This window comes from Salarias fasciatus, chromosome 10 (genome assembly GCF_902148845.1).
Source record: "Salarias fasciatus chromosome 10, fSalaFa1.1, whole genome shotgun sequence".
In the NCBI taxonomy this organism is placed as follows: Eukaryota; Metazoa; Chordata; class Actinopteri; order Blenniiformes; family Blenniidae; genus Salarias; species Salarias fasciatus.
The window spans coordinates 22,740,609-22,750,878 of NC_043754.1; the positions used below are offsets into that span (position 1 = coordinate 22,740,609).

The 10,270-nt window shown below is 41.5% G+C and overlaps 2 protein-coding genes across 2 annotated transcripts; both read left to right on the top strand.

Annotated features, from left to right (window-relative positions):
- The first annotated feature begins 1,601 nt into the window (after nucleotides 1–1,601).
- LOC115394976 (odorant receptor 131-2-like) lies at nucleotides 1,602–2,543 on the top strand. Its single transcript, XM_030100318.1, has one exon. It carries the CDS (start codon nucleotides 1,602–1,604, stop codon nucleotides 2,541–2,543), a length of 942 nt encoding a protein of 313 aa, XP_029956178.1.
- Nucleotides 2,544–9,015: 6,472 nt separating this feature from the next.
- On the top strand, nucleotides 9,016–9,978 carry LOC115394977 (odorant receptor 131-2-like). The gene has a single exon (XM_030100319.1). It carries the CDS (start codon nucleotides 9,016–9,018, stop codon nucleotides 9,976–9,978), a length of 963 nt encoding a protein of 320 aa, XP_029956179.1.
- Nucleotides 9,979–10,270: the final 292 nt, after the last annotated feature.

Genomic DNA, 10,270 nt, shown 5'->3' on the forward strand with positions numbered 1-10,270 from the left:
AGAAGGCATTCTAGACCCACTGACACAGCATTGTCTTGGCAGTACCATATACTGTCTATATGATTTCTTTTTGCTCTGTTTTATGTACTGCACAGTGTTTTACAATCTCTCATCCAATGTGTTACATGCTCTGCTGAATGTTCTGTTGTCTTTATATCTATGATCTTTATATGATTTTTTTTACAACGGTGAAGCACTGTATAAAAGCGCTGTATAAATAAATTTTACTTAGTGACTTACTCGCTGAGGTTCCAGGGAAGACCACACTGGGAGATTATTGTCTCAGCTGGCTGAGGAAGACTTCAGGACCCTCTGAAGACGAACTGTCTTCACATTATTATGAGAAGTGTGAAGTCGAATATTCTGTCACTGTCTCCATATAGTGAGGAGAAGACAGCAGGAAAAGAAGTGGGAGGTACAGGACAGTTGTGTTTATCTATCAAAGGGTTAATGTGATGACGAGATGAGGCTTTCTGAGATGACATCATCCAGTAATCACATTACTTCCTGATCTGACATGATGCAAAAAGAAGGTTCATATTCAGAAGCGAAGCGTCTGAAGTCTGCAGAGGAGAAACGCTTCCAGTCTGCACGTTACCACAGACTTCAAAAGGTTGTTACACTTTTCAGTGTTCAAAGTTCATTCTGGATGAATTCTCACATTTACTTCTCTGATGCTTTCAGGTGTTTTCTTTTCACAGTTGTTGATGTTTTCAGTGTTTTTAATGCTTCCCATGTAGTCAGGTTTTGATGTTTTAACATTTTTTTTCTGTTTTAAATATTTTATTGTTTCTGTTTTTCAAATTTATATTTTTATTAATGTTTTTGATTCATCTGATATTTAAACTTTTCTGATTTTTTCACGTTTCTGATGTTGACGCTTTTAGATTTTTCATGTTGCTATTTTCAAACGTTTCTGATGTTTTCATGGTTCTGATCTTTTTAAATGTTTGATATTTTATGCTTCTGATGTTTTCACACTTTTTGTTTTCAAATGTTTTCATATTTCTGGTGTTTCAAAATTTTCTGATGTTTTAGGTTTTCTACATTTTCACATTGATGATCTATTTTGTGTTTTCACAGGTTTCTGACATTGTCAAACATTTCTAATGTTTTCGGTTTTGTTTTCTTTGTCTCTGATCGTTGAATATTTTTGATTTTTTTTCACGTTCATTTTGGTGGTTATTTCTGATGTACTGACACACTTTGAACTTTACTTGTGTGTGTGTTCTTGCTCTGATTGGATGAGGACGTATCACATGAGCTCCTCTTAGATTCATTCTTGGTTCATTTAGAGCTGTTTCTCACATTTTCATATGTTGTTGATGTTTTTGATATTTTCAGATATTTTCACAGTTTACATGTTTTTGAAATGTTATTTGTTTTTCACATTACTTTCACTTATCTCTGATGTTTTTCTATGTTTTTGATGTTTTTGATATTTTTCAGTGATTTGGAAATTTTGACATGTTTTTGTCTTTTCTGATGTGTTCACACACTTTGAACTTGACCTCTTTGTGTGCTCTTGCTCTGATCGGATGAGGACGTATCATATGAGCTCCTCTTGGTTCTGTTCTTGGTTCATTCAGAGCTGCTGAGAGATGTCGAATGTGTCGGTGCTCTCAGCTGACCGGAGCTTGTTGGAGAGGGCGATGCTCTGCTCCGTCACCACAGTGCCCTGCTGTGTCTTTCTCTTTGTGAACTGCACCATGTTGTTCTCTCTGAGGAGTAAAGCTGTGTTCAGGGACACGTGTCGTTATGTGCTCCTCTATAACCTATTGCTGGCCGACACGGTGCAGCTGGCTGTCAGTCAGGTGCTTTACATCCTGGCTGCCTTAAGGCTCAGGCTCACCTATCCCTTGTGTGGGTTCTTCATCACACTCAACAACATTGTCCTGAGAATCTCTCCTCTCACGCTGGTGGTCATGTCTTTTGACAGGTACGTGGCGGTGTGCTACCCTCTGCGGCATGCCACCATCGTGACCATGGGTAAAACCAGAGGAGTCATCTGTGTGATCTGGGCCATCAGCTCTGTCAATGTGTTCTTTCATATCAGTTTTCTGATGGAGAATCCTTTTGAGGGCCACAACTCTCTGCAGATGGAGCGCCAGTGTTCAACAAACTACATCTTGCTGGGACCTGTTGCTGCAATGTTTGCCAAGGTTTATGAGTTGACTGTGTTCATCTCTGCTGGAGTCTCCGTCTCTTTCTCCTACATTGGTGTTTTGGTTGCAGCCAGATCAGCTTCCACAGACAAAGTGTCAGCCCGTAAAGCTCATAAAACTCTGCTGCTGCACCTGGTCCAGCTGGGCCTGAGCCTGTCCTCCACTATGTTCAAGCCTTTGCTCGGTGTCATCTCTCAGATCATCGACAGGATCACCCTGGTGCGCGTCACTATCATCTTCTATGTGTGTGTGATCATGTTGCCCAGGTGTTTGAGTCCCCTCATCTATGGCCTTGGAGATCAGACTATCAGACCCGTCCTCCTCCACCACCTCTTCTGTCAACTCACCACCTCTGTCTCAAATCATGTGGCACCTTAGAGCACATGTGCTGCTACATGCAGATGCGTGTAGATACATACGAGTTGGAACCGGAAAGAAACCGGACTGTGTTTATAAATTTAAAACAAGAATGATTTCAGACTTTTGGCCTTTATATGTTGCTATAGCATAGCCTTAAGCATAACTGTGAAAAATTTCACCTCCCAAAGACACACAGGCAGCTCACAAGCAGTGTTTATGTTATTACAGTCCCGCCCCCTTCTTCGAAAAATCCCAAAATGGTCCCGCGCCTCTTAACCACGGAGCAGAAACAGGCTCGCGTGGACATGTGCCAGGAGCTGAACAGGCAGCTGGAGGACGATGGAGGCTGTTTGGGAAGAAAATCACTGCTGCGGCAGCTCCGGGAGGCGGTCAGGCTGAAGCGGCCGGTGCTGTGGGAGAGTGGGGACTGTTTTACGCACAGGGCTCTGCGCGTTAAACAGTTCCTGATGAAAAACAGTATGGCCCTGCTGCCCTATCCACCGTATTCCCTTGATTTAACACTTTGCGACTTCTGTCTCTTCACAAGAATGAACACGGAACTGAAGGGGTGGAGATTTGATGACGTGGAAGAGGCACAAAAAAATTGAAGGACTCTCTTTAAGGTACCATTACGCATCAGCATGCTGACTGTATTGAGCAATGGAAATCCCGGCTGCAGCGCTATATTCAAGCCGAAGGAGAGTACTTTGAAGGTGACAGTTTTGATTAAATGTGAAAATAAAAAAATAAAAAGTAATCACCACAGTCCAGTTTCTTTCCGGTTCCCCCTCGTACAGTTAGAGGCATCTACATGAAGTTGCATGCAGCTATGTACTGCTTGATGTTGATGCATTAAGATGTCTTTCGACTCATACAGCTACATATGCCTGCATATAACTACATGCAGCCCACTTGCAGCTGAACATGGTGGTTACATTGCTTTCAGTGTTTCTGCTGTTTCCATGTAAACATATATCAGTGACAGAACATTTTCCCTTCAGCTCATTCAAGCATGTAGATGGCAGTGACACATATTGTATTGTCTCTTCTATACTGTTATTGTTATATTGTAGTTCGATACTCTTTTTTTCTTTGATTGTTAACTTTTGTTCTTTCCATGTTCGAAATAAAGCTTTGACTGCTACCAAAATGTACGTTTTCATTCATGATCTTTTTGGAATTTGTGGTCAAACACAGAAACTTATGTCACATCATAACATTATTGAGACAATGTGCAAGACAGACCATATCGATGAATTTGCATCGGTTTCAAAATTATGCTCAAGGAGCAAAACAGTCTGTTTTCCTTTGCCTTGAGGCCATGTATAGGCCCATAAAATAATAATGACCCATCACGTAATAAGGACCCATAACGTAATAAATTTGGCCTTTTTAAAATGTAATAGGCCCGTAACGTGATAACCGACCAATAACGTTATTAAAGCCGCGCAAGCGGCATTGGTTGGGACCGAGCCTGCGACTGAGACTTCCACCCACTAACATGGGAGTTGTTAGCTTCTCCCATCCACTAACATGTAGCTGTTAGCATCTGTCATCCACTAACATGGAGCTGTTAGCATCTGTCATCCACTAACATGGAGCTGTTAGCATGTCCCATCCACTAACATGTAGCTGTTAGCTTCTCCCATCCACTAAAAAATAGGTGTTAGCATCTGTCATCCACTAACATGGAGTTGGTAGCATCTCCCATCCACTAACATGGAGTAGTTAGCATCTCCCACCCACTGACATGTAGCTGTTAGCATCTCCCACCCACTAACATGCAGGTGTTTGCATCTATCATCCACTAACATGGAGTTGTTAGCATCTGTCATCTTCTCACATCACGCCATTCATTGGCTAAAACATCGTCCATTCTACCTTTATATATTTCTAACACGTAATGAATTAAACGTGGCAAAGAAAGTAAAGGTTTCTATCTTTCTAATACAAAAGTTTGCTCCCAGAAAAAAAACAGTTTATGATCTAATGGCCAAATCTCTGGCAACGGCAACGTTAGGTTCGCTCAAGGAGGATAATTGAAAAGGGACAATATTTTGTTTCAACAGATTTCATTTAACATTTATTTAAACACTTCTTAAAAATGAACTCATTCTATACCATCAACAGCAAAATACCAGCACATATAAACATTTGATGAACAAGAAAAATAACAGTAGTATATATAAATTGATTTGGAAAAAAAAAGAAGAAATAAAATAATGTGTGTGGGTTCAGTTCAGTTCATACACCCGTCCGGGTTGTAATGAGTGTGTTGTAGTGTCTCAGCTGAATTCCAGAGTTTGATCCAAGTTCCTTTTCTTTCGTTGCACAACGGAGCAAAGTTGTATCTCACACTCTCCACCGTGCTGATCTGCTCTTCATCTGATGCTCACTGGGATTTGGCTCGCCGTTCGTTCAGCATCCACTTTAGAAACATACACCAAAAACCAACCTGCATATAGCAGTTGACATAAAATTAAAATCTGTTTCTTCCTATTTACTGTCCAGCATAGCCCTTTTTCTACATCAGTTCAGTACTAACAGAAAACACCACATATAAAGCTACGTGAATGAATGGAATGGGTAACATTAGCCATCAGTACATACATATCCATATAAATCAGCATTCATCACATTTCCTGAATAAATCAACAATTTAATAAATCAACAAAACACAATCTGTCTATCTCCGATTGTTTTTTTTTTTTTCCTTTTCGATTGTATTCACCTGAACTCATTAACATCACGTCAGTTTGAAGTTAGCAAACTTGCTAGCATGCTACTGAAAGAAATATACTGACTCACCGGAGCTCAAAACAATCAAAAAGAAGGTTATCAGCGGTCCCACTCTGCTTTGGTCAGAGGAAAAAGTGTCCAGATTCCAAAAAACTCCTGACAACATTTCTTGAACTTAACTTTTGAACAAGTTTCCAGCACTAAAACATCGTTTAAAAAAAACACGTCTCTCGTCTCAGGAAAAAAGAAGGAATTGCTAGAGCTACTGCACACTCTATTGGAGGAATGGAGGAATTACACCCAGTGAACCCTTTAAATGCTGGTGCTCCCACACAAATTTTTATGGGTGTTACATATTCAAACAACTTTATTGGGACTGGGGTCCATTTAGTTGAATTTGTACTTTGTCAGAGTTAAGGGAACCCAGTGGTTTGACAATGACAGGATTACAGCTACTTCCAGAGCAAGTATTGATATAAATACAAATGCTAGAAAAGCTGACCTTATTAAAGCCTTCAAAGCTAGCTTTCTCGCCTAGACGTTTGCTTCCCGAATGATAGTTTGCTTGCTAGGCTGTTTACCAGGCAAAACCATATTATAAATCTATGCTAGAGCGAGCTGGCCAACGAGCTGACGGCGTTCGTCTGCCAACAGCTCTCGCACAGAGGCACTGTTATGCCCACGCCGGGGCGAGTGTCAGCTAGCCGGCTAAAGGGCAGACGTGCCGCTCGCGGGACAGGAGCTAGGCGTCAGCTAGCGGGCGGACGTGCCGCTCGCGGGACCGGAGCTAGCTTTAGCTAAACCCTGCCCCGCGGGTTTAGCTAACGTGCGGACGTGCTGCTCGTGGGGCCTCGGGCGCTGTTAGACGGCTAATGCTGTTAGCTTGTTAGCTGGCTAAACATTGACCTTATGAATTAGAGGGGTAATATGTAAGTTAGCTGCCCGGCTACCCAAGCTAACTGGCTAGCTAGCAAGCAAAAAATGTTACAGTCCCCCAAGAACAGATTCCACAAAAAAACAAATTTCTTTTGACTCTGGTTTCAGAGATTGACAATGTTAATAAGTAAACGCACAGTGTTGCTTACCTGCCACTCCTCGTCCCTCCGTGAGGCCGTGTCGACAAACTTTGTGGCTTTGCCGTACTTCCTTTGCTCGAAGTTCATTACCGTAAATGACGCCGCCCACATTTGTTCAGTCAACAAATGCACAACTTGTCCAATCCATTCACTCAATGACTGTATGTTAGTTGAGTCAATATCAGCCATTGTGGGCGTTCACCCAACAACAATTTATCACCTGACCCAATATTTTTTATGAATAATTGTACAAACATGTATTAACTGGCTTTCCCAATAACAGCACTTGAGCCAATGGTCTATTTCAACTTGCCTTAGCAATCTTCTAATTGAGTCATTGTTTTGGTAATTGGGTTTTTTACGGTGTGGTCCTCGAGGCCCAGTGTCCTGCATGTTTTACCTCGCTCCCAGTTGGAACACACCTGATTGCAATAAGAGCTAATTACTGGGCTGCTTGGAAAGACGCTCTCACTGCATTAGCTCTCATTGCAATCAGGTGTGTTCCAACTGGGAGAGAGGTAAACCATGCAGGACACTGGGCCTTGAGGACCAGGGTTAAGAAACCCTGATCTAAAACAAACCTAAAACTAAGAATTACCCGAAATTAAAACCAAAAGTAACTGAAGCAGAGTTTTTATTTAGATTTTTTATTTTTTTATTTTTTAATCTTGCACCTTTGATCCACATCTCCTTATTTAAATAAAACTCAATTAAATTACATTTAAAGGTGCATTAAGGAGTTTGCATGTTTTATGCAAAACAGCGCCCCCTGTAGGCCTTGGGTGGAATGCAGCTTAGTGAAACACTCGTGCCTGTGGCTTGCGTGCACGGAAGAGAGGAACTCCTTCCTCGCTCTTTTAGTAGCGCTCGAGTAAGATTTAAATTTCTTTTACCTGGTGGAGTCTGTGCTGGAGCTGTGGCAGTGCTGGAAGTCAGTTTTTTCTTACTTTCTGGAAGATCCTGCTCAGTTGTTGCTCACTAAGCATCTGGCGGAGTAATGGCAGACAAAACGAAACCTAACTAAATCAGGTCAGCCGGAACGCGCATTACATCATTCCTCTCAAATTCTCCCCAAAAAAATGCTGGTGACGGACCGGCACTGCAACTTTGAAGTGACAATTTAGCGCTGTTAGAGGTACTTGGCAATGAATATGTCAGGGCACATTGTACACATCATTAAAAATGTGTAACATATTTATGGTGGAAAATAAGTATTTTTAAGGTTGAAAAACTCCTTAATGCACCTTTAAACGGTTCAAGGTGATACAGGGGGATGATCTACAGATGACGTGCGCCGGCCAGTGCATTGCCTTTGACACCCCTAACCCTAACCCTAATCATAAGCTGCATAGTGCTGTATAGTGAGTTATAAAACATTGTGATCATGTATGAGTGTTTATAACTACTTATAATGTGTTATACCGGGTGCTTAAAGTAAAGTGTTACCATAAATTTTACTTACTGACTTACTCGCTGAGGTTGCGGGGAAGACCGAGCGCACACTGGGGAGATTATGTCTCTCAGCTGGCCAAGGAAGATCTCAGAATCCTCTGAAGAAAAACTGTCTTCACATTATTATGAGAACTGTGAAGCACAAACTCAAACATTCTGTCACTGCCTCCATCTAGTGAGGAGAACACAACAAGGAAGAGAAGTGGAAGGTACAGGACAGGTGTGTTTGTCCATCAAAGGGTTAACATGATGACTGGATGAGTCTTTCTGAGATGACATCACCCAGTAATCACATGACTTCCTGATCTGACATGATGCAAGAAGAAGGTTCATATTCAGAAGTGAAGCGTCTGAAGTCTGCAGAGGAGAAACGCTTCCAGTCTGCACGTTACTACAGACTTCAACAGGTTGTTAGACTTTTCAGTGTTCAAAGTTCATTCTGGATGAATTCTCATGTTTACTTCTTTTATGATTTCAGGTCTTTTCTTTTCACAGCTTTCGATACTTTCAATGTTTTTGATGCTTCTCACGTTTTCAGGTTTTGATGTTTTAACATTTTTATTGTTTCTGATGTTTTCACGTTTCTGTTTTCCAAATGTTTGTTTTTTATTCGTGTTTTTGATTCATCTGATATTTGAACTTTTCTAATGTTTTCACGTTTTTGATGTTTTCACATGCTTCTGATGTTTATATTTTTAGATTGTTCATGTTTTGTGTTTTCAAATGCTTCCTATATTTACTTGTTTCTGGTGTTTTAAATGTTTCTGGTGCTTCATTCTTGTCTGATGTTTTAAAAGAAATGATGTTTTCAGGGTTGTGATGGTTTTAAATGTTTGTTTTCAGTTTTCTGATGTTTGAAAATGTTTGTGATATTTTCATGTTTCTGATGTTGTTACATTTTTTGTTGTTTTCACATTTTCATATTTCTGTTTCGAAACCTTCTGTTTTAGGTTTTCTGCATTTTCATATTGCTGATGTGTACATCTTCATCGTGTTTTCACACATTTCTGATGTTTTCAAACATTTCCATTGTTTTCTCTTTTTTTTCTCTGTTTCCACATTTTTGATGTTTTCGCATGTTTATTTTTTATTTTTTGTGTATTTCTGATGTGTTCACAGGCTTTGAACTTGACCTGTGTGTGTGTTCTTGGTCTGATCGGATGAGGACGTATCACATGAGCTCCTCTGGGTTTTGTTCTTGGTTCATTCAGAGCTGCTGAGAGATGTCTAACGTGTCGGTGCTCTCAGCTGACCGGAGCTTGTTGGAGAGGGTGATGTTCTGCTCTGTCACCATAGTGCCCTGCTGTGTCTTTCTCTTTGTAAACTGCACCATGTTGTTCTCTCTGAGGAGTAAAGCTGTGTTCAGGGACACGTGTCGTTATGTGCTCCTCTATAACCTGTTGTTTACCGACACGGTGCAGCTGGCTGTCAGTCAGGTACTCTACATACTGTTAGTCCTAAGTCTCAGGATCACTTATCCCTTGTGTGGGTTCTTCATCACACTCAACCGCATCATTCTGAGAATCTCTCCTGTTACGTTGGTGGTTATGTCTTTTGACAGGTACGTGGCGGTGTGCTACCCTCTGCGGCATGCCACCATCGTGACCATGGGTAAAACCAGAGGAGCCATCTGTGTGATCTGGGCCATCTGCTCAGTGAATGTGTTCTCTCATATCAGTTTGCTGAGGGAGAATCCTTTTGAGGGCCTGAACTCTCTGCAGATTAAGCGCGTGTGTTCTGTAGAAAACATGTTGCAGGGCCCTGTTGCTGCAATGTTCGATCAGGTTTATGAGTTCACTCTGTTCATCTCTGCTGGAGTCGCCGTCTCTTTCTCCTACATTGGTGTTTTGGTTGCAGCCAGATCATCTTCCACAGACAAAGTGTCAGCCCGTAAAGCTCATAAAACTCTGCTGCTGCACCTGGTCCAGCTGGGCCTGAGCCTGTCCTCCACTATGTTCAAGCCTGTGCTCGGTGTCATCTCTCAGATCATTGACAGTATCACTCTGGTGCGCATCAGTGTCCTCTTTTATGTGTGTGTGGTCATGTTGCCCAGGTGTCTGAGTTCCCTCATCTACGGCCTCGGAGATCAGACCATCAGACCCGTCCTCCTCCACCACCTCACCTGCTCCGTCTCCACCCGGGTGGCACCTTACGGCAGACGTCCAGCTACATGCAGACATAAGTAGATAACATGATTTCATGTGGTTACACGCAGATGCGTGCAGCTCAGTTCAGCTCCATGAAGATGCCTGACTCTGTGATATTACAGACTTGATTTAAGTTCTCATGGAAGTACAAAAACCAGAAAAAATGTATACATTTATTTAACATAGACAAAAATTGCAAATCTATTACTTCTACCCTCTATATCTTCTAAAGTAGTGAAGTACAACATATATTGCCAAAATTGTTCTTATGAGTCTAATTACAGGCTTGAATGAATTACTCATGAATTTCCAGAACTTAAAATCATGCAGA